We start from the raw sequence: 25,032 nt of genomic DNA, 5'->3' as shown, positions 1-25,032 counted from the left end.
TCCTTAGTCCTTCACTGACTTCTCTATTGCTCTTCCTTTAGTATTTCTTTTCATGGAACTTTTGTCCTTGGCTCACTCATCATTTTTGATTTAATTCCAAAGCTTCACTCATCTGTTTCATCACCTGTTTACTAAGAACTCCCAAATCAAACCTCTAGTCTGTCACGTGTGCTGTGGAATCTGTGTTTCTACTGGATCACTCTACTTCTTTCTTAACAGTCTTAATGTTACAGACATTGAGAGAAGTACATAAAGCGCAGATAATACCACTTCCAAAAATACGTTGCCAGCACTTTAGAAGCCTTTGCTGTGGTCTTTACAACCTCCTCTACCTTCCCTTGAGGTAGCCACTCCCCCGGCTTTTGTGATCATAATTTTCTTCCTTGCTTTTATAGTTGTATCACCTCTGTATGCATCCTTAAAGAACATTCTTTAATTTGCCTATTTTGAACTTCATATAAATGGAATCATACCATATGTATTCTTCATCTTCTTTCACTGAAGAGATTTGTGAGATTTATTCAAGTTGTATATAAATAACAATTTTTTCATTGCTTTAAGAGGGTGGGCACAGTGACTCACGCCTGTAATCTCAGCACTTTGGGAGGCTGAGGCGAGTGGATCATGAGGTCAGGGGTTCAAGACCAGCCCGGTTAACATAGTGAAACCCTGTCTCTACTAAAAATACAAAAAATTAGCCAAGCGTGCTGGCAGTCCCCTGTAATCCCAGCTCCTCAGGAGGCTGAGGCAGGAGACTCGCTTGAACCCAGGAGGCAGAGGTTTCAGTGAGCGGAGATCATGCCACTGTACTTCAGCCTGGGCGACAGTGAGAGACTCCATCTCCAAAAAAAAAAAAGGTAGAATATTTTATGGACTATGCCACAATTTCTTCAGTCTTATGATGGGGGACATTTGTGTTTTTTATAGTTTTTGGCTATATACACATATGATGAGGGACATTTGTGTTTGTAGTTTTTGTTGCTTGGAACATACTTGTACATATATCTAGGTGTGCATATGTACCAGTTTATGTTATATACCTAGGGAAAAATATATCTGCAACATTAATTTTTAAAAACCAAGTGGCTTATACCACCAGGATGGCTGAGTGTTCTCATTGGTCAATATCCTTGTTAACATTTGATGTTGTCAGATCGCCTGTGAGGTGGTTGTATAACAGTATCTCATTGAGGTTTTCATTTCTACAACTCTTCATTTAATTTTTACTCATGGATTTTGTTTTTTGAGGTACCTTTTCCAAGTGTTATGCCTCTTTTTTTTTTGAGATGGAGTTCTGCTTTTTTATTTTTATTTTTTTGAGATGGCACCCCCTCTGTTGCCTGGCCATGCTGGAGTGCAGTGGCACAATCTCGGCTCACTGCAACCTCCGTCTCCCAGGTTCAAGCGATTCTCCTGTCTCAGCCTCCTGAGTAGCTGGTACTACAGGCGTGCGCTAACATGCCTGGCTAATTTTTATATTTTTAGTAGAGAAAGAGTTTTGCCATGTTGGCCTGGCTGGTCTCAAACTCCTGACCTCAGGTTATCTGCTTGTCTTGGCCTCCCGAAGTGATAGGATTACAGGTGTGAGCCACTGCGCCTGGCTGGAGTTCGCCCAGGCTGGAGTGCAGTGGTACAATCTCAGCTCACTACAACCTCCACCTCCCAGTTTCAAGTGATTGTCTGGCCTCAGCCTCCAGGGTAGCTGGGATTACAGGCGCCCACCACCACGCCCAGCTAATTTTTGTATATTTAGTAGAGAAGGGGTTTTGCCATTTTGGTCAGGCTGGTCTTGAACTCCCGACCTCAAGTGATCCGCCCACCTTGGCCTCCCAAAGTCCTGGGATTACAGGCATGAGCCGTTCCCGGCCGTGTTATGCCTCATTTTTCTGTTACATTGTCCATCTGTTTTTTGGAAGGAGCTTTATTTTTGTAGGAGATCTGTATATATTCTCTCTTTTTTTTAACCAATTTTAAATATTGCAGATGTCTTCACTGAGTTTGACTTTTCTTTTTTGTTTTTTTTTTTTGAGATGGGTCTCACTCTCTCACCCAGGTTGGAGTGCAGTGATGTGATACCAGCTCACTGTAACCTCCACCTCCTGGATTCAAGCCATCCTCCCACCTCAGCCTCCTGAGTAGCTGGGACTACAGGCAAGTGCCTCCACTCCTGGCTAATTTTTTTATTATTGGCATATATGGGGTTTGATCATGTTGGCCAGGCTGGTCTTGAACTGCTGAGCTCAGGTGATCCGCCCACCTCAACTTCCCAAAGTGCTGTGATTACAGACATGAACCACCATGCCCAGCTTAATTTTCTTTATATTGTTCCAAAGCTCCTAAATTGAATATCAAATTTACCAATTTTTTTCCATTATAGTGATTTATGTGTTGCTTAAGAAAGCTTTTTCCTATCATGTCATGAAGATATTCTTCTATTATATCTTCTAAAAGCTTTATAGCATAGCCTTCCTTTCACATTTACATCTTTAATCAACCTAGAGTTGATTTTTGTGTGAAGTAGAAGTGTTCCAGCACCATTTACTGAAAGGTTAATCTTTTTCCACCAATCTCTAGGGCCACCTTTATTGTATGCCGGGTGTTTATATATGTATGGGCCTGTTTCTGAGCCATTTTATACCACTTTTCTATTTGTCTATCCATACCTCATTATGTCCACATCCTGATACCATTGAGAGCAAGTTCTACCTTTTTTTTCAAGGTTGTATTGGTTATTCTTGGCCCTCATTCTGTTGCCCAGGCTGGAGTGCAGTGGCATGATCTCAGCTCACTGCAACCTCTGCCTCCTGGGTTCAAGCGATTCTTCTGCATCAGCCTCCCAAGTAGCTGGGATTACAGGCACGCACCACCATGCCCGGCTTATTTTTGTGTTTTTAGTAGAGACAGGGTTTCACCATATTGGCCAGGCTGGTCTCAAACTCCTGACCTCGTGACCCGCCCGTGTCGGCCTCCCAAAGTGCTGGGATTACAGGCATGAGCTACCACGCCCGGCAGTCCTTTGCATTTTTATGTGTAAACATTAGACTCAGATTGTCAAGTTCCACAAATCTGTTGTATTTTTGTTTGGAATTACATTAAATTTAGAAACCAGTTTAGAAAGAAATTATGTCTCTTTTTTTTTAAGCTTCTTTTTTATATTAGAAAAAATTTTATGGGCAGCCTCCCAAGCCAAAGTATGCTTAGGGAGACCCCCAATAATTTACATCTTTACATTATTGGGTGTCCTAACCCGTGAATGGGTATGAGAGCTCTTGATTTCTTTAGGTAGTTTTTAGTATCCTTTAGAACTTTCTAATTTTTCCATAGGAGTCTGAAATTTTTATATTCTTAAAATGTAGACTTGAAAATAGTTTATGCATTGATGCAGAGGTATAATTTAACTTTCTTTTTTTTTTTTTTTGAGACAGAGTCTCGCTCTGTCACCCAGGCTGGAGTGCAGTGGCCGGATCTCAGCTCACTGCAAGCTCCGCCCCCCGGGTTCACGCCATTCTCCTGCCTCCGCCTCCCGAGTAACTGGGACTACAGGCGCCCGCCACCTCGCCCGGCTAGTTTTTTGTATTTTTTTTGGTAGAGACGGGGTTTCACCGTGTTAGTCAGGCTGGTCTCGATCTCCTGACCTTGTGATCCGCCCGTCTCGGCCTTCCTAAGTGCTGGAATTACAGGCGTGAGCCACCGCGCCCGGCCTAATTTAACTTTCTAATAATTTTATATCCAACAACTTTGCTTAGCTTCTAAAAATTCTGTTTCATCCATATTTTTTTCATTTTTCTATGTATGCAGTCATCTGTGAAGAATGCATTTTGTTTATTTTCTAACCTTTTAATTTTGATTTATTTTTACTTTTTGTTTTTTGAGACGGAGTTTCTTTCTTGTTGCCCAGATTGGAGTGCAATGATGCGATATCTGCTCAGCGCAACCTCTGCATCCCAGGTTCAAGTGATTCTCCTGCCTCAGCCTCCTGAGTAGCTGGGACTACAGGCATGCGCCACCACGCCCGGCTAATTTTGTATTTTTGGTAGAGATGGGTTTCTCCATGTTGGTCAGGCAGGTCTCAAACTCCCGACCCCAGGTGATCCACCCGCCTCGGCCTCCCAGAGTACTGGGGTTACTGGTGTGAGCCACCGCGCCCGGCCTCTTTTTACTTATTCTTAATGTGCTGGCTATTACCTCCAGTACAGTGTTCAGTAGAAGTGGGAATAGTGAACTGCCTCATCTCACTCCCAGTCTCAGGGGGAAAAGCACTATTTCACCATTTAGAATGATGTTTATTGTAGGTTTTTCTTGTAGCTATTCCTTATCTGATTAAGGAAGTTCCCTTCTCTCCTTAGTTCACTGAAGGTCCTGTTTTTAAAATAATGAATTATTTGTAGATCGTATTAAATATTTTTTCTATGTCTATTGAAGTGATCACATAATTTCTCTCCTTACCTGTTCATGTGATAAAGTATAATTGATTTTCAAGTGTTAAACCACCTTTGCATGTCGGGAATAGACCCAACTAGGTCATGATCTTTTTTTAATAGAAATTGCTGAACTTGGTTTGCCAATATATGAAGATTTTTTTTTTCTACATTCATGTGTGAGATTGATGCACATATTTTTATTTTTTTATTTTTTATTTTTTGAGATGGAGTCTCACTCTGTCGCCCAGACTGGAGTGCAGTGGTGTGATTTCGGCTCACTGCAACTTCCTTCGCCAGGTTCAAGTGATTATCCTGCCTCAGCCTCCAGAGTAGCTGAGATTGCAGGCACCCACCACCATGCCCAGCTAATTTTTTTATGTTTTTAATAGAGACGTGGTTTTACCATGTTGGCGAGGCTGGTTTCAAACTCCTGACCTCAAGTGATCCTCCCACCTCTGCCTCCCAAAGTGCTAGGATTACAGGTGTGAGCCACCACACCCAGCAATGCACAAATTTCTTTTTTTCTTGTCCTGCCTTTGATTTTGGTGTCAAGGTCATGCTTGCCTTATAAATAAGTTGAGGCGTCTGTCTTTTTTGTTGTCTGGAAGAGTCTGTGTAAAAATGAAGTCATTGCTCTTTCAGTGTTGGGTAGAATTTACCAGTAAAGTCTGGGCCTGGGTAATTTTTTTGTGGGAAGGTTTTTGATCAGTGATCCTAGAGCTGTATTCTCATTTTTCTAGAGTTAGTTTTAAAAGTTACTTTCTAAGGATTTGTCCATTTCATCTTGTTTATTAGTATTAAACTTTATTATTTTAATATTAAAGCATCTACTGAGATGCCCACTAGTGTGAATTTTTCTTTTTTAAAATTGAGGTGTGTGACATTCACATAACATGATCTGTTAGCTCAGGTGATCCACCCACCTCGGCTTCCCAAAGCGCTGTGATTACAGGCATGAGCCACCATGCCCTACTTCATTTTCTTTATATTGTTAGGTTTGCTAATCAGAAGTTAACCCATGTTCCCTACGTTGTTCCATGACACATGTACAATGCATCTCACTATGTGAGTAAATAATCTGTTGTAAAAGGAGACTCAGATATTTATTACTTACCATAATATATTTACATATGGCAGCAAAGGAGCAAAATTATTAGAATGTAAGTGTATAATACATACTCCAAGATGCTCAGATATTATTTACTGATAGGTTAATTTGTTAATCAGAGAATGGTATTTGAACACAGTACTTTTAAAACACTGCCTTTTTTTTTTTTTTTTGAGAGGGTGTCTCTCTCTGTTGCCCAGGCTGGAGTACAGTGGCCTGATCTCGGCTCACTGCAACCTCTGCCTCCTGAGTTGAAGTGATACTCCTGCCTCTGCCTCCCCGAGTAGCTGGGACTACAGGTGTGCGCCACCACATCCACGTAATTTTTTTCGTATTTTTAGTAGAGACAAGATTTCACCACGTTGGCCAGGCTGGTCTCAAACTCTTGACCTCAGGTGATCCACCTGTCTCAGCCTCCTAAAGTGCTGGGATTAGAGGCATGAGCACCCAGCCTGTTTTTTTTAATAACAGTTTCATCAAGATATAATTCACATACCATACAGTTCACACATTTAAAGTGTGTAAGTCAGTGGGTTTTAGTATATTCCTAGAGTTGGGCAACTATCACTTCACTTCCTGTTTTCACCCCAGAAAAATAATCTCTTATTCATTACCTGTCACTCTTCATTTTCTGTCAATCTCGCACCACCTGAGGCAACTACTAATCTACTTTCTATCTCTATAGATTTATCTGTTCTGGATATTTTGTGTAAATGGAACTATGAAATAGATGATCTTTTGTAACTGGCTTCCTTCACTTAGCATGTTTTCAATATTGGAGAGTGTATCAGTACTTCATTTTTTATGGCTGAATAGTACTTCATTGAATGGATATATACTGTATTTGTGTGTTCATTCATCAGTTTCTACTTTTTGGCTACTGTGATTAATACTACTATGAACATTCTATTTTTTGTGTGTGTCAACGTAGAAAATATTTAGCAATGTCTTGAGATTATGGACTTTTATGCTAGTTATATTTTATTTTGGCTTCTTATAAATAATATATGGGGAGGAATCCTAATCTAATGAATAAATTCAAAATAATATGAAAATATTATTTGTAGATAACTAATATAACCATAACTAGTGTCTATTCTTTGTTGGCATTGTTTACTTTTTAAACCTTGGTTACCTTTTTAAACTATTCATGAATAGCTCATGAATATAGAACCATTAGTTCTATATTTGTGATAAATCAGTTATTCTTTTCAATTATTTTCTTTTTGGTTTTAACATTTTTTTATTTTTTTAACTCTTTTCTGACAGGAGCTACTGATTTCTGTTGTTTATCACTTAATATAATTTGGCAACATACTTGATAAATTCTGTGAGAACTGTATAGCATGGTAACCAGGTTATTCTTTGGTACTTGTATACACCTGTACTTATTAAAATGGTCACATTCCATTCCCTCTTTTTGATGGGTTCTTATTCGTTGGTCTCGTCTCTTCTGTTAAGTTACTTAACCAAATCTGTGATTGGTACATGGTTGAAAAAGGAAAATTCAGTTGTTTTTAAATCCTGCCTTTTCAAATTATGATTTACATTTTTAAAAGTACCCATATTCAAATGAAAATTACTCAAATTCCTAGGTATGTTCAAGATCAATAAATTTAGAAAAAGCTTCAGAGTCTTTGAAAGGAAACATGGCTGCTTTTCTAAAGTAAGTATCTTTCTTTTATTTTTTTTCTTTCTTTCTTTCTTTCTTTTTTTAACTTTGAACTTAGTCCTATGAAAAAAATATCTGTATTATATTTGTTTTTGTCTTGGGTATCTTTTAACCAAGGAGTAACTGGTGTTTGAGAACCCATTAAGTTCAAATTTGTATAGCCACGTGAGACGTTAGGATTATATAGTTACCTTTTTTTTAATATTGTAGCATTGACATCACAATTTTAAATAAGGACCAAAAGGAAATTTTAAAATCTATTTTAAAATATCGTTATACAGCTTCTTTAATGGTGACTTTTTAAATAGCTTATTAAAATTGGTTGATATGATTGTTTTTCTCAAACTAAATTATACACTTTTTTGTTTCACAATATTTCTTACTGATCTAGGAATGTGTGTCTGGGGTTGGAAGATCTGCAGTATGTTTTCATGATTTCTTCACATGAGCTTTTCATTACATTGTTGAAAGATGAAGAACGAAAGCTACTTGTTGATCAGATGAGGAAGAGATCCCCTAGAGTAAATCTGTGCATTAAACCTGTAACTTCATTTTATGATATCCCAGGTTAGCTCTCTAGTCTGCCAGCCAAAATATTGGCATGTTTTGCCCCTCTATTCAAATTAACATTGAAATATATTTGAGGATTCTCTCTTATTTGTTTTAATTAACACTTGCGTTGGTAATTAATAGAAATTCACCTGTCTTCCATATCAGATTTCTGTATAAGCAGCTATGCTCTGGAGCTCTGCCAAGCCAATGATTAGTGCAGATTCAGGCCTAGATACATAAAAGATTTTAGCTGGGGAAATAGACCAAGGTAACACTGCTGCCAATATGTTCATGGAGGTAAAAAAAAAAAAAAAAAAAAAAAAAAGAGGGGGAGAGGAGTGGTGAGAGATGCTGGGACCAAAAAGACGACAGACTTTCGTGCATGTCAGTCTGTATCACTGTGCTAGTATCTGCTAGCTGAACATTTTTGTCAGTATTGGCATTTTTGCCTTATTTATTTGATTTTTTTTCCCGTTTTTGCCCTTACAAATGTAAGTAGAAAATAACAAGGCTATTTTAAAATAAGAAACATACACTTCAACATTTAATATAGATGAGAGAGAATTCAGTTTAACAAAAGCAAAATTTTAGTTTCTTTGACCTTCACTAGATTTAAACTGGTTGAATGTCCAGTTATAAAGGAAAAGGGTAAGGTTAACACATACAGAAATGCTGGAAATGCATTATTGAAGACTGTGCCTGATAGCTGAGCTGTAATTAGGTATTTTGGTAATCATTTTTGGTTCTCTGGGAAGAGCATGCCCCTTTCTCTCAAAAACCACATGCTTAATGTTTATTACTCAAAATTAACATTTTATATATGCTTTTGTTAACACATTATGTTCAAAAGTAGTGTATAAGTAGTGTATAAGTGTGTATAAGTTAATTATTTTCATATATTCCACATAGTTCTTTGCATGAATTAAATATTGATTTTATCTTGTTTATATTTTTCATTATCTTTATTTTTAAAACGCATTCATTTATTAAATGTAGATATAGTAAAATTGTGTTAGGTTTTCTATGTGAGGATAAAGTTAATATGTAATTTACACAATGTTGAATCAGTTCTCAAGATGATAGCAGCTTTTAATTTATAGATGTAATACAAAATACATAATTTTAAGTAAATTTTCATTCTCATATGTATATCTTTGAATTAAATCGCTGAAATATAAATCTTTTTTTAGCTTCAGCAAGTGTCAACATTGGTCAGTTAGAGCATCAACTGATATTGTCAGTGGATCCTTGGAGGATTAGACAAATTTTGATTGAATTACATGGTATGACTTCAGAGCGCCAATTCTGGACAGTGTCTAATAAGGTAAACCCTATGTCAAGGAACAAATAAGAAAATTGCCCTTGTTTTCTGAGGTAATTTAATAGAAAAGCTGTTCCCTAACCTTTTTGATAATAAGGACCTCTTTTACTTAACACTTTTAAGACCTTCATATGACCATAATTGCATTTTTAACATCCATTGACAGAGAAAATAGGAAATGTCAGAAACAAAAAGATACCATTGAATGAATAACATCTAAAAATCAGTTTTTCCATTTATTGACAAAATATATGCATTTTATTTCATTTATTTATTTATTTTTTGAGATGGAATTTCACTCTGTCGCTCAGGCTGGAGTGCAGTGGTACGATCTTGGTTCACTGCAACCTCTGCCTCCCAGATTCAAGTGATTCTCCTGCTTCAGCCTCCCAGGTAGCTGGGATTACAGGCATCTGTCACCATGCCCGGCTAATTTTGGTATTTTTAGTAGAGATGGGGTTTCACCATGTTGCCTAGGATGGTCTTGAATTCCTGACCACAAGTGATCTACCCACCTCTGCCTCCCCAAGTGTTGGGATTACAGGTGTGAGCCACCACGCCTGGCTGCATTTTAAAAATAGTTGTAAATATATGTTACTGGTATATTATTTATGCATTCTGTAGCATAATATTTCATCATGGAGCATTTTTGGCTTTAAATGTTCCTTTAAAAATTTCCAGCTAATACATTTACCTGTTTCTGAGTTTATCTATTAGAAAGTTTTCCTGCATAGAAAGTGCAAATGAAAATAGCTTTTAACATGCCATGTCAGTGGAATGTAGCTTAGAGATACAAGGGAAGTAATCTACAGATACAGTAGAAAGTAAAGCAATATCGTAATGCTCCTAATTAACTCCGTACTTACTCTTCCTCTGCTGAAGATGTAGTAAAAAGGCAGCCAGAAATGTATGGGTTTTTTTTTTGGGGGGGACAGAGTTTCATTATTGTTGCCCAGTTTAGAGTGCAGTGGCGCGATCTTGGCACACTGCAACCTCTGCCTCCCGGGTTCAAGCAGTTCTCCTGCCTCAGCCTTCCGAGTAGCTGGGATTACAGGGCTTGCCCCACCACACCTGACTAGTTTTGTATTTTTAGTAGAGACAGGTTTCTCCATGTTGTTCTCCATGTTGGTCAGGCTGGTCTCAAACTCCTGACCTCCTGACCTCAGGTGATCCGCCTGCCTCATCCTCTCAAAGTGCTGGGATTATAGGTATGAGCCACTGCGCCCGACCTGTATTTTTTAAAATTGGGTTTAAACATACAAGTAGCGTGAAAAGAAAAAAATTGCTCTAAAAATTAGTTGGGGTTTTTTTTTTTAGTATTGATGCTATTTGTTAGTGTGAATTTTTAAGATGAAGGCCAGGTGCAGTGGCTCATGCCTGTAATCCCAGTACTTTGGGGAGCTGAGGTGGGTGGATCACTTGAGGCCAGGAGTTCAAGACCAGCCTAGCCAACATAGCAAAACCCCGTCTCTACTAAAAATACAAAAATTAGCCGGTCATGGTGGCGTGCACCTGTATTTCCAGCTACTTGGGAGGATGAGGCAGGAGAATCACTCAAACCTGGGAGACAGAGGTTGCAGTGAGCAGAGATCACACCACTGCACTCCAGCCTGGGTGATGGAGCAAGACTATCTCAAAAATCAAAAACCAAAAATTTTTAAGATGAACAAGTATAGCATAATAGTTATGATAGGGGATTCTGGGACTAACTGCCTGCTTGAGCTTGAATGCCAGCTCATACTTAAATAGCCGTATAATCTTGAACAAGTTATTTAACTTGTTTGTGTTGTAGTTTTCTCATTTGCAAAATGACAGTAGTAGCATAATAATACTTACCTTGGTATTGTTGTGAGGATTACCTGAATTAATATATATAAAACTCCTAGTCTTTGTCTTTTTTTCCTAATAGTAATCCCAATCCATTATTTATTACTTGTTGATTGTAGTGAATGTGTTCATTTTCATTAGTGTTATATTATGGCTGTGATTTTCCTTTCTCTTTAAGAGACGACCTGTGAATTATTTTTTTTTAATGCGATTGAAGATTATTGAAAGATTCTTATCCAGATTTGGCTTTCTCTCTCTGTGTGTGTGTGTGTGTGTGTATATATATGTATGTATGTATTTTTTGTTTCTTTTAGTGGGAAGTACCTTCTGTCTATAGTGGTGTTATCCTGGGAATTAAAGACAATTTAACAAGAGATTTGGTTTATATTCTTATGGCCAAAGGTTTGCACTGCAGTACTGTTAAGGTGAGTAAAAGTGTGTATCAAACACTTGTTAAGAATATGCTTTATGGCCAGGTGCCGTGGCTCACACCTATAATCCCAGGACTTTGGGAGACTGAGGTGGATAGATCGACTGAGGTCAGGACCAGCCTGGCCAACATGTTGAAACCTTGTCTCTACTAAAAATACAAAAATTAGGTCGGTGCCTGTAATCTCAGCTACTCTGGAGTCTGAGGCAGGAGAATCTCATGGGAGGTGGAGGTTGGAGTGAGCTGAGATTGCATCACTGTACTCCAACCTGGGTGACAGAGTGATAGTCCATCTCAAAAAAAAAAAGAATATGCTTTACTAATTTTAGCAGGAAGTCAGGAACCAGAACTTACCTTTTCCTAATCTTTAAAATCACAGTCATAGGCTTAAAAGGATATTTGAAAAGGCATTTTGGTTTGTTCTCTTTCCTTTACTGTTATAATTATACTAAAATAGTCTTGATCAAATGAATACTGCTCTGTGCTAAAAGTTTAGAGAACATGCAAAGATATTATTTGTGTTCTTTAGGATTCAGCTAGTAAAGATTGTGTACCAAGATTAGAAAACAAAATTTTTAAAAATTACTTCTGTAGTGTATTTTACATGAGTTTGTAGTCTGGGATGTTGAGACTTAAGTGTAATGTTAAATCATATAAGACAGTGCAGTTGCGTGACTGATCATACACTGAGTTCTTTAGGAAGGTTAAAGACAGCATCTGGAAGGCAGAAGTGAACTAAAATTGAGGCTTAAATAAGTTAACTACATCCCCACACCAGCAGCATCTGTGACATTTGGGAACTTTTTGTTTGAGACAGGGTGTTGCTTTGTCGCCCAGACCAGGTGCAGTGGCATGATCACTGCAGCCTGGACTTCCTTGGCTCAAGCAATCCTCCCACCTCAGCCCCCTAAGTAGCTGGGACCACAGGCATGTGCCACCATGCCCAGCTTATTTGAAAGAATTTTTTTTTTTTTTTTTTTTTGCAGGGGCAGCGTCTCCTTATATTGCCCAGGCTGACCTTGAACTCCTGGGCTCAAACAGTCCTTCCACATCAGCCTCCCAAAGTGCTGACATTACAGGCATGAACCACTGCACGTGGCTGGAACTTGCTGGAATAAAAATTTGGGGGCCGCATCCTAGACCTAATGAATCAGAAATTCTGGGATGGGGCCCAACATCTTTTTAAATAAGCCCTCAAGTAATTCTGTTGCATGCTAAAGTTTGAAAACTGCTGCTGTAGACCATCATTGTCAATGGAAACATAATGTAGGCCATGTGTGTAATCTATAATTTCATAAAAAAGTGTAATTGATTGAAATAATTTATTTAACTCAATATGTCTACACTATCATTTCAATGTGTAATTGATATAAAAAGTTGAGATGTTTTGTATTTTGAAAATGTATGTGCTAAGTCTTCAAAATCCAGTAAGTGTTTTATACTTACAGAATCTCTCAATTTGGACTAGTCACATTTCACATGCTCAATAGCCACATCTTATCTAGTGGCTGCCATATTGGACAGTGCATCATGAGACAATTGTAAGCCATTGAAAAGTTTTAATAGGAGGAATGTAGTTAGCAGCTTTTCTCCTTCCACACCTAAAATAACATTTACTGGGCACAAAGACTGTTCTGCAATTTCATATATGTTTATTGTTTCATTTATTCACAAAAACTTTGTGGAAGGTATTATCTCAGTTTTAAAGGTATTAAATTGTGCACACAGCTAGTGTCACAAGTGTTAGAAGGGATAGAAGAGAACATATTAGAGAACTATTTAGGAGATAAAATCTGGAAGCAATTGGTAACTGACTTCATGTGGAAGGCAAGAGAAGGAGAACGAATCGAGCATGATGCTCAGACTTCTGGTTTGAGAGTCAGAGAACCAGTGGCAATGCTAGCAAGTGAATGTGCAGAAACACATTTTTGCAGGGCAGATTATGAGTTTATTTTTACAATTTTAATTTGAAGCTACAGTTGGAAACAGCCTAAAGCTTGGAGAATGGTCTGGACTGAGTTACAGATTTGGGAGTTACCAGAGATCACCCAGAGAGAATATAAAGAGCGTGAGACCCTCGGGAATGCAATACTAAGTCCAAGAAATAGTGGTGTGATGGGCGTGAGGACCAGACAAATGTAGAAGGTGTAATAGCTAGGGGAAAAGAAAATGTCAAGAAAAGGGCAATACACAGCACTGAGTTGCAGCCCCCTAATTCCTGTAAGATAACAGAAGAGCGTTCAGTAGATTGGACAATTAAAAGATCTTTGGCTTGGCCGGGCGCGATGGCTCAAGCCTGTAATCCCAGCACTTTGGGAGGCTGAGACGGGCGGATCACGAGGTCAGGAGATCGAGACCATTCTGGCTAACCCGGTGAAACCCCGTCTCTACTAAAAATTACAAAAAACTAGCCGGGCGAGGTGGCGGGCGCCTGTAGTCCCAGCTACTCAGGAGGCTGAGGCGGGAGAATGGCATAAACCTGGGAGGCGGAGCGTGCAGTGAGCTGAGATCCAGCCACTGCACCCCAGCCTGGGCGACAGAGCGAGACTCCACCTCAAAGAAAAAAAAAAAAAAGGTCTTTGGCTTGTGAGGGCTACTTCTTTGTAATGATAGGGGTAGAAGCCAGATTATGGGAGTGAATGAAGTATGTGGAGCGATAGAATCTAGTCTTTGGAAACATAAGAGATGTGTAGGAAAGGACTTGGATCATAGCTGATTTATTTCATTTTATTTGTTAGCCAATTTTATAGGCTAGTAAGGTGGTGTGCAAAGATTTTGAAATGTGTAATCCTTGAATGGTTTAAGATCTAATTCTGAATATGTTGGATGGAGGAGGGTGCTTGTAATAGAATTTTACACCTGTATAATACAGAAGTCTTTGGTTATTTTATACCTTTTATAAAAGTTGCATAATACAGCAGGTATTTTATATTGTTTACTGGATTTTTTTAAATTACAAAGGTATTAAATATGTATTGGAATAAATCAACAATACAGAGATGAAAATCCTATCGAGCCTTACTCCCTGAGAAAAGCAACGTTAACCATTTGAACTAATCCTTCTCCTCTCTTTGCTCTGTCATCATAAAGGCACACATTTTTTGGCGCCAAAGGAAAGGTGACCCAGGCTATTCTTTTTCTTTTCATAGGACTTTTCCCATGCTAAACAGCTCTTTGCTGCTTGTTTGGAGTTGGTAACAGAGTTCTCACCAAAGCTTCGTCAGGTCATGCTGAATGAGATGTTGCTTTTGGATATTCATACACATGAAGCTGGGACAGGGCAGGCAGGAGAGAGACCGCCATCCGACCTTATAAGTAGGGTACGAGGCTATCTGGAAATGAGGCTTCCTGGTAAGACTGGTTCACAAAGACAAATTTCAGAAACTCAGTACTTAGATAATTGTGGGGGAAAATTTAAAAGCACATTTATTTGAGTTTGTAATCATCTTTTTTTTTATTTTTGAGACAAGAGTGTGGCTCTGTCACTCAGGCTGGATGTAATGCCGCGGTCTCGGCCCACTGCAATCTCTGCCTTTTGGGTTAAAGTGACTCTCCTGCCTCAGCCTCCTGAGTTGCTGGGATTTCAGGAACCCGCCATCATGCCCGGCTAATTTTTGTATTTTTGTAGAGATGGGGTTTCACCATGTTGGCCAGACTGGTTTTGAACTCCTGACCTCAGGTGATCCACCTTCCTTGCCCCCGCAAAGTGCTGGGATTAGAGGCATGAATCACCACACCCAGCTGAATTTTTATCATCTTTGAAAAAAGTTATTTCACTCCTAAAACAGAATTTGGGTTTGGTGTTCACTTGAGAACATTGGGAAAAATGAAGGAAACTGTTCGTTTCTGGGTTTCTGTAACAAGGTACCACAAACTGGGTAACTTAAAACAATGGAAATATATTATCTCCCAGTTCTGGAGGCCGGATGTCTGAAGTCAGGGTGTCTGCAGGGCTGTACTGCCCAGAAAGGCTCCAGGAAAGACTCTTTCCTTGCATCTTCCTGGCTTCTGGTGGCCCAGCAGTCTTTGGTTTGTGGCTGCATTGCTCCAGTCTCTGCTGCTGTCTTCACATGGCCTTCTCCCTGTGTATGTCCATGTTCTCTTCTTATAAGGACACCAGTCATTGGATCCAGGTTCAGCCCTAATCCAGCTGACTTGATCATAGCTAATTACATCTGCAAAGACTATTTCCAAATAAGGTCACATTCTCAGGTTCCAGGTACACATGAATTTTAGGGGATACTTCTGCACACTAGAGAAACTATATTGCAATTTTCAGGTGTTTGAAAGAATCAAAATGTCCTTTAGTATGCAGATTGAAGTTTTATTTCCTCATTACAGCCATAAAATGCCTTCACACTGATTGCCATTGGGCTAGAAATTCACTGGTGGCTACTTTAGGAACAGATCTTGAGTGTTTAATTCTAATTGTAAATGTCTTACTATGAAAAGGGGCTTACCATATAAATGATCATCTGTGACACATATAAATCTTTCTTAGTTAAAGCAGTTTCTTATTTGTCTGCTTTAGGAGTATTTAGAGCAATTAAATCATACTGTACACATTTAATAGTATAAACAGTGGAATTGCATTATAAAGGAAGGTGATAGTAATGTGTCAGAATAGAAGCAAGTGCTACCATCTTGAGTCCTATGGGGTTAACTTAATTTCTCATTAAATCTAATTTCCAGCAGGGGCATGCAGTGATAGATCACAACTTTTTAGTACCCTATAGAGAGAATGCCTTTGAGCTTTAACACATCAGTGCTCTTAAATATTATAATGTCTTCATGAGAATTGATCTAATAATATGCTGGCACTAAAGGACACATGCTGCTGTATACATGTTTACTTTTTAAAAGTGGGAGGTAGGTTTTCCATGCATGGTTTTTCTGAAATGAGACAATGTTTAAACTTTAATGTTTGTTGAGTGCTAACTACGTGTCAGGCATTGTTCTAAGCTTCAGGTGCATAACTCATTTAGTCCTCATAGCAGCTCTGTGAAATAGCTGCTGTTTCCTTATCCCCATTTTGTAACTAAGAAACCAAGGTGCAGAGAGGTTGAGGAATTTGCCCACAGTCACACAGGAAGAGACAGAGCTATGACTTTACTCCATCAGCCCAACTTCGAAGCCTATGCTTTTACTCTTTGAAATGGGTGAAAGTTCCTTTAAATTATTAGTCTCTTTGTACTACCTTTTTGGCTTATCAGTTTGTAGTTCACATCCCTTTTTTGGGGATAGGGAGGGTAAAGGACTGATAACTCTGCATATAATTTTTGTAAACTCCTAACTTACTAAATGTTCAGCAACTTGTCCTATAGCTTGTGCTTATGATCAGTATTTAAAATAAGGAGGCTGGGTGTGGTGGCTCATGCCTGTAATCCCAGCACTTTGGGAGGCTGAAGCAGGCAGATCACTGGAGTTCAGGAGTTCAAAACCGGCCTGGACAACATAGTGAGACCCCATCTCTACAAAAATGCAAAAATTAGCCAGGTATGGTGGCATTAGCCAGGTGTGGTGGGACCTGTGGTCCCAGCTACTTGGGGAGGTTGAGGTGGAAGGATCGCTTGAGCCTGGGAACTCAAGGCTGCAGTGAGCCATGATCACACCATTGCACTGCATTCTGGTGACAGAGCGAGACCCTGTCTCTACAAAATTTTGTTTGTTTTTTGAGACAAGGTCTCACTCTGTTGCCCAGGCTGGACTTGAACTCCTGGTCTCAAGTGATCCTCCTCCTTGGCTCCCAAAGTGTTGGGATTACAGGTGTCAGCCACCATACCCAGCCTGTTTTTTTAATTCAATTGAAATCTGAGCAAGTATTTGCTTTGTTCTTATTTTAATGTTGTGATGGTAATTCCAACTGTTTTCCTCTTTGCTTTTTAGATATTCCTCTTCGTCAAGTTATAGCTGAGGAATGTGTTGCCTTTATGTTAAACTGGAGGGAAAGTGAATACCTTACACTCCAAGTTCCTGCATTTTTGCTTCAGAGTAATCCATATGTTAAGGTAATTAATGTTTAAATAAAAGGATTGTGAGGATAGTATTATACTTGTTTCTTTAACTTTATACTAGTTTGGGAACTTGTCTAATTTCTGTGATACAAATGATTGGACAAATGCTTGTTGATTTGTAGTTAAAGGATAGTTTTTGGTAATTCATGCACTTGACCTTGTTCTAATATTTCTTTCTAATGCCCTATAATTCATGAGCATGTAGTCACAGATTATTTAGTTAACAGATAACACGTTGGTGTAATCCTAAGATAATGAGAGATTCACTTTCTTTGCTTTGGTTGCTATAATCACACTCTAGAGCTGATGGAGTCCGTCAGGGATGCACTTTTCCTTGTTTCCATTTGAACATTTTATTCTTCTTTAGAATTTTACCCTTCTAAGTTTGCTAACTCTGAATCTCTAACAGGTTTGCTATTAGTAATTATTCCCCTAATAAAATAATTTATTTAGTAAATTGGTAGTAAGTTGTTTATTTTGTTGTCTTAATTATATCCTTTGCAACCTGAAATGCTTCTGAGTACAGAAAATATCAAAACTAATGAGAAACTGGAGGTTTCTTCTAAGATTATATCTTTCATGTGTTAATATTATACTGAATAAGTAGTAGGTTTTTCTCACTTTCTGGTGTTACAGTTAAAAAAAAAAAAAACAAGGTAGGCCAGGCACAGTGGCTCATGCCTGTAATCCCAGCACTTTGGGAGGCCAAGGTGTGTGGATCACAAGGTCAGGAGTTTGAGACCAGCCTGGCCGATATGGTGAAACCCTGTCTTTACTAAAAATGCAAAAATTAGCCGGGCATGGTGGTGGACACCTGTAGTCCTAGCTACTCAGGAGGCTGAGGCAGGAGAATCGCTTGAACCCGGGAGGCAGAGGTTGCAGTGAGCCGAGATCACACCATTGCACTCCAGCCTGGGCAACAAGAGCGAAACTCCATCTCAAAAAAAAACACCAAAAAACAAAGTTAAACATGTAGTGATTTAACATTGTAAGTCCCGCTCTCCTTTTTGGGTATATTTGGTCCTTCAGATTTTCTCATTATTTTATTTGTTCCTATTACCTTTTGTTATTCTTCCTCGTTTGTCCCAACTTATCTTTAGTAATACAAAATCCTTTAAATCTGTGTTTATCTGGGAACTCTTGTAAAACTGTACCACTTCGTAACATTTGTGTTTGGTTACTTGTTTCTTCCTTCATATTTCATGTATGTCCTTTTAAAAACTGAACTCATTTCATTTTAACCCTTTGAGGATTTATTGAGAGTTTATTGATTTTTTTCAGTTTTCCACCTCTTTTTGTTATCTTTACACTTGCTCATGAAAATTGCCATACTTGAATTATCCTTTTCTTTGAAATTTCAGACATTGAATCATATCTATCTCTTCTTTTTTTTCTTTTTTTTTTTTTTTTTTTTTTTTTTTGGAGACTGAGTCCCCCTCTGTCGCCCAGGCTGGAGTGCATTGGCACAGTCTCGGCTCACTGCAACCTCCACCTCCCAGTTTCAACCCATTCTTGTGCCTCAGCCTCCCAAGTAGCTGGGATTACAGGCGTGCACCACCACACCCGGGTAATTTTTTTTTGTTTTGTATTTTTAATAGAGACGGGTTTCGCCACGGCTGGTCTCGAACTCCTGACCTCAGGTGATCCGCCTGGGCCTCCCAAAGTGCTGGGATTACAGGCATAAGCTACCTCACCCAGCCTGAATCATTTCTGTCTCTTTAGTGAACTTTCTGGAATGTGAGTTCTTAATTTCTTGGGTACTTGTCTCATTATGCCCAACAGTCTTTTCTTAGCCTTTAAGAAAATCAGATGAGGGAACCATTTTGTTCCAAGGTTACTATCTCTTACAGTTAGAATCGTAGCTTGTCACTGAGTGCAAAGACAGTAGAGTAACTCTTCTCTTTACCTCTGGCAATGACTTCTGTGGAGCTGTGCACCAGGAGAGATAGGCGTGTGTTTGTGTAATGAATGCTTGAGGGTCTACAATGTGTAAGGACACAGGAAATTGTTTTGTTGGTTGCCTTACTCTGGGAGAGGCTGTCTCACTGCTTCCTGCAGTTCCCCTGATCTGGTCCAAAAGCAGGAAGGATGTGTGGTGACTTTGCGAAAGAATTGTCACTTAGGTGTCTCCTCATATGTCATCTGGTGGTTAGGGTTTTGTGTGCCACCTTCCATACATGATTGCCCTCTCACTGCCTTGTTAATGTCAAGGAAAAAGGAATTAGAGAAAGAAGTTTAGAATGAGGGATGGTGTTTTGAAAAAAAATATAATCAGAATCAGTGTCCACACTTCCAGTTTGGCGTGGAATACACCACACACACACGCACACACGTGTAGGAAAAAGTCTGAAAGGATATTAACAGCTATTATCTCTGGATAATGGGGTATTAGTGATTTTAATGTTTTCTATTCTGTTATATTTTCCTACTCATATATTATGTAATCACAAATAGGAACAGAAAATTCTTAAGCATGTGACTAAAATGCACCCTTTTGAAATAATATAAAACTGTCTAGTCTGCCCCTTAGATCAGAGAGAGTGGTAGTGTCACATAATGGAAAGGGCACAGGTTTATAGGCACTCGGATGATAAGAGCCTAGGTGGTAGTAGTAGGGGTTGGCAGCCACAGTGGTCCTAGTGTAGGCTAAAACCTTAGGTTGTTCATGTGGCCTACCAGCCCTCTTAAGGTGTGCATGCTTCTCCTCCTCCAGGTGCAGCTCCCCTGCCCCTTGGTGTTCCAGCCCTGTGCTGGCAGCACCAGCATGCCCACGCCATGTTTCCATTTTGCACCTGTGCACATGCTGTTTGTCATCTTAGCCAGGATGTCCTTCCCAGCTTTGCCTGTTCGTGTGATTTCTTTAATGCTTTCCCATATTATTTTCTCTGTAAATGAGTAAATCACTTCCTCTTCTTGCTTCCTTTGTACTGTTGTACTGTTGACTATTTCTTTTGTTGTGTTTATGCTGAATAATAAGTTATTTATCCACTTGTCTTCTCTATAAGACAATGAACTGCTTCAGGACAGTTAATTTTTATGTTGTGCTTTCCATGATGCCCACCCATAGTCGGTGCTCAAGAATGTTTGTGGAATTCAGTTGATTTGGGGCCTAAGACCTCTGAACATTTTAAAAATGTAATTTATGTAATAAATTCAGTGACCTAAAGCATATGATCCCTGACAACAGAAGATGAATTTGAGCTAAGAGCACCAGTATCCCTGGCGTTACACTGCAGTGAATAGTTGCATGTATCGTGATTCCATTTGTCAGAGGCGAGTATTTTAGGTGAGCGTGCAGGATGAAATATCCTACTAGGCCATTGGTCCATATCCATTCACCTGGTATAGGTAGGATTTTTATGTTATTCTCATGAGCTTTGGAAAGCCACAGTACTCTCGTTAATTTTCTTAGGCATGATCACAGAGTTGTGGTTATGGAGAAGAATGTCCTTGTCCTTAGAAGATGTATATGGAAGTATTTAGGGATGAAATATTGTGTCTAACTTAGTTTAATATGGTTTAACAAAACAATTTATGTAGATATATAAAGCAAACATGGCAGAATAGTCACAGCGTGTCAGGTATTTATTGAATTTTTTTTTTTTTTTTTTTCTGTTTGAAATTTTTCATAACAGAAGATGTAGAGAAAAACCACCAATTTTTGTCTTTGTTGCAATCTTGCTGCCGCCTTAAAAAAGCTGCCTTAAGCAGTACGGACCCCTAGAAAATTTTCTTTTTTTTTTTTTTTTTTTTTGAGACGGAGTCTCGCTCTGTCGCCCAGGCTGGAGTGCAGTGGCCGGATCTCAGCTCACTGCAAGCTCCGCCTCCCGGGTTCACGCCATTCTCCTGCCTCAGCCTCCCGAGTAGCTGGGACTACAGGCGCCCGCCACCTCGCCCGGCTAGTTTTTTTGTATTTTTTAGTAGAGACGGGGTTTCACCGTACTAGCCAGGATGGTCTCGATCTCCTAACCTCGTGATCCGCCCGTCTCGGCCTCCCAAAGTGCTGGGATTACAGGCTTGAGCCACCGCGCCCGGCCTAGAAAATTTTCTAGGTCCATTTTAAGTAGAAACAAGGGGTTCCTGATGGATTTGAAATTATCCTTGTTACTGCACCCTCTACAAGAGCCATGGAGTATAAAAGTTAATATGAACAAGAATAACGTCCCAATTCTGAATTTGGCCAGGTGCCATGGCTCACGCCTGTGATCTCAACACTTTGGGAGGCCGAAGTGGATGGATCACTTGAGGCCAGAAGTTTGAGACCAGCCTGGCCAACATGGTGAAACCCCGTCTCCACTAAAAATACAGAAATTAGCTGGGCGTGGTGGCACATGCCTGTAATTCCAGCTACTCGGGAGGCTGAGGCACAAGAATCGTTTGAGCCTGGGAGGCGGAGGTTGCAGTGAGCCAATATCATGCCACTGCACTCCAGCCTGGGTGCAGAGCAAGACCCTGTCTCCAAAAAAAAAAAGAAATTCTGAATTTATTGTAAGTTAGTTTTTCTCTTTTGCTTTCAGCTTTTCCACTCTTTATTTCTGGGTGCTCCCTACGTCTTAGGTCCTTGAGGCTGCATTTATTCACACCAGTCACTTTATATAACCTGTCCTGCCTTAATTCTACCTCCTCAGATGAGCAGTAGCTCCATTCCCAGTTGCTACCAATTTTCTTAGAGAAAAATTGCTTTAAATCTGTATCCCTTAATTCCACCAACTTCAGTTTCCTTATTCCTTTCCTTATTTTTTTCATTGAAACAATTTTTTTTTAGTGATAAGAAGTTGTATGTGTGCATATGTGTGCAAGGGAGAGAGAAAAATCTAAGTATTTTAATCTCACCCCCTGGGCTTTTACTACAGTTAACATTTAGGTGTATGCCTTCCATTACACAATTTTTTCCCGATGTAACGTGGGATAATACTATGTGTATTTAGCATCTCGGGTTTTTTTCCACTTAATAAATCACCTATCTCTTTGCATTGTCTCATTTTCATTTTCACTAGACTATAACTGTTCAGAGACAAAGTTTGTATGCTCGAACCAGAGGATCTTTCTCAGATTCAGATCTGTCAGTAGACAATGAGCCCTAAATTCCTCAAAGGTTGTACAGAATGCACAGCATAAAATAACTGTGCTTAGTATGTTTGGGCAGTCATTCCATGTTTCCTCCAGTGTGCCTTGATAATAGAACTAATGTGCATGACATTACAGATTATCTTTTGTGTGTTTTGTTTTTCATGTTATAGCTTGGACAGCTTTTAGCAGCTACATGCAAAGAACTTCCAGGCCCTAAAGAAAGTAGACGGACTGCCAAAGACCTTTGGGAAGTTGTTGTTCAAATCTGTAGTGTGTCCAGTCAGCACAAACGAGGAAATGATGGCAGAGTTAGTCTAATAAAGCAGAGGGAATCTACGTTAGGTATCATGTATCGGTATGTATTGGTATGTTTCTGTCAGTTGTGTTCGAGTTCTTAATATTTATCCTGTTTATACTATTGACCTATTAAAGGTTGATTTCAAGAACATCAGCTTTTATTGTGTATATCATAAAGTTGGACAATCTTACGAGTTCTGTAGTACTCGTCTGTGATGAACCTGTCTGCCTTGGCCACTTTTGGAAATATCTTCTGTTTATGTGTCATTTTAAGAAACTATTAGTCATTTAATCAACTGGAATTAAAAATCAGTAGTGTTTAAGGTTGGATAGTATTGAAGACTTCACATGTGATTAAAACAGGGAAGAAATGTTATTAGGTTAGTATGACGATAGAATATTACATTCCTTTTCATACTTGCCGAATTGGAGCATTAAGAATAAACCTTCATCTATAATTTACTTTCTTGATTTTATTTTTAATTTCTAGTATTTAATGTATATTCAAAAATTTTTGTTTTGTAGGAGTGAACTGCTTTCTTTTATCAAAAAATTACGAGTAAGTTTTATTAAAAATTGCTCTAATTACTATTGCTGGTTATTGTAGACTATGACTAAAAATCATTGGGTACTTCAAATACTGATTAAATTATTGTTTGTTTTTTAATTTAAATTTTTTTTTAAGAGAGAGGGTCTTGATCTGTCACCCAAGCTGGAGTGCTGAGGTATGATCATAACTCACTGCATCTTCTAACTCTTGAGGTTAAGCAGTCCTTCTGCCTCAGCTTTCTGAGGAACTGGGACTACAGGCACATGTCACCATGCCCAGCTCACTTTTTGTAGAGATGAGGTCTCCCCTTGTTGCCCAGGCTAGTTTCTAACTCCTGGTCTCAAATGATCCTCCCTCCTTGGCCCCTCAAAGTGCTGGGATTACAGGTGTTAGCCACCTTGCCTGGCTTCTGCTTAAATTATTAAAGTGGCCTGTTAATGTGCTTTTCTTCAGTGATCATTATTGTTGGGTGGGATAATCTGATTGGAAAAGTTTTTCATTTACTTTACCATGTTTTAGTGAACGGAGCAGGTATTTCTTTAAATTGTAAAAAAGTCTTCATAATAGGGACTAGATGTGTGAAGCCTGGCTTTAATTTTTGCTTAGTAGGATCAATGTCATATTTATTTACTGGACATAACCTGGGTTTCACCCTTTTAACATTATTTGAAGGAATAAAAAGTCACTTAAGGGTCATGTGAGGAGTTGAGCTTGGAGATAGCACCATAAGCCAAACATTTAAATATGCTAATTTTATATAAATTATGTGCTATGATCCACCCCCCTGCCCACATGCGATTAAAAATAAAGTTGATTTTTAGTGTGCTAAAGCACATGCTAAAACAGATGCTAAATTTTAAAAAGGCAAGGGTCTTTTAAATTGCTTGATGTCTGTGAGGTTGACAGGAGAAAAATAAATATACACACACACTGTTTAAGGATTCTGTGTTTTCTTTCTCATAGGAACCACTGGTTTTGACTATTATTTTATCACTCTTTGTGAAACTTCACAATGTTCGGGTAAGTATTTCATAATTTCATTTAAAAAATTTGAAAGAAATTTCTTTGTAAATCACACCTTTTTTCTTTTTAAAGGAGGACATTGTGAATGATATTACAGCTGAACACATTTCTATTTGGCCATCTTCCATTCCCAAGTAAGTAGTGGTATAGCTTATATTTTATTAAATGAGTTATGTATTTGGAAACCATTCTGACTAGCAAAGATACCTTTAGATAGTTTTATTAAAGGACCAGAAATCTGCTGAGATTCTACAGTCTTTGTGTTTCTCTATTTGTGTGTGTTTTTTTTTTTTTTTTTTTTTTTTGAGACGGAGTCTCGCTCTGCCGCCCAGGCTGGAGTGCAGTGGCCGGATCTCAGCTCACTGCAAGCTCCGCCTCCCGGGTTCATGCCATTCTCCTGCCTCAGCCTCCCGAGTAGCTGGGACTGCAGGCGCCCGCCACCTCGCCCGGCTAGTTTTTTGTATTTTTTAGTAGAGACTGGGTTTCACCGTGTCAGCCAGGGTGGTCTCGATCTCCTGACCTCGTGATCCGCCCGTCTCGGCCTCCCAAAGTGCTGGGATTACAGGCTTGAGCCACCGCGCCCGGCCATGTTTCTCTATTTGATAATTATTTTCCTATAAATTGTGGATAAGGCATAACTTTTTTTTTTTTTGAGGCGGAGTCTCACTCTGTTGCCCAGGCTGGAATGCGGTGATACAATTTCTGCTCACTGCACCCCCCGCCTCCCGGGTTCAAGTGATTCTCATG

At 39.1% G+C, this 25,032-nt stretch overlaps 1 protein-coding gene across 3 annotated transcripts in view; it reads left to right on the top strand.

The window, feature by feature from the left end:
* The window catches only part of LOC105497228 (integrator complex subunit 8), a 57,299-nt gene that overhangs the window by 19,349 nt on the left and 12,918 nt on the right, over window positions 1-25,032 (top strand). For 2 of the 3 annotated variants that reach the window (XM_071067985.1, XM_071067987.1), the window contains exons 11-20: window positions 7,125-7,195; window positions 7,593-7,768; window positions 8,944-9,077; window positions 11,216-11,326; window positions 14,481-14,682; window positions 17,218-17,339; window positions 22,586-22,770; window positions 23,238-23,271; window positions 24,226-24,282; window positions 24,358-24,419. In XM_071067985.1, the coding sequence (XP_070924086.1) occupies window positions 7,125-7,195; window positions 7,593-7,768; window positions 8,944-9,077; window positions 11,216-11,326; window positions 14,481-14,682; window positions 17,218-17,339; window positions 22,586-22,770; window positions 23,238-23,271; window positions 24,226-24,282; window positions 24,358-24,419 (1,154 nt within the window). The remainder of the gene's footprint in view (window positions 1-7,124; window positions 7,196-7,592; window positions 7,769-8,943; window positions 9,078-11,215; window positions 11,327-14,480; window positions 14,683-17,217; window positions 17,340-22,585; window positions 22,771-23,237; window positions 23,272-24,225; window positions 24,283-24,357; window positions 24,420-25,032) is intronic. The other variant, XM_071067986.1, reaches the window with a different exon arrangement.

This window comes from Macaca nemestrina, chromosome 8 (genome assembly GCF_043159975.1).
Source record: "Macaca nemestrina isolate mMacNem1 chromosome 8, mMacNem.hap1, whole genome shotgun sequence".
Lineage (NCBI taxonomy): Eukaryota > Metazoa > Chordata > Mammalia > Primates > Cercopithecidae > Macaca > Macaca nemestrina.
This window is presented reverse-complemented; position numbering and strand designations above follow the sequence as displayed.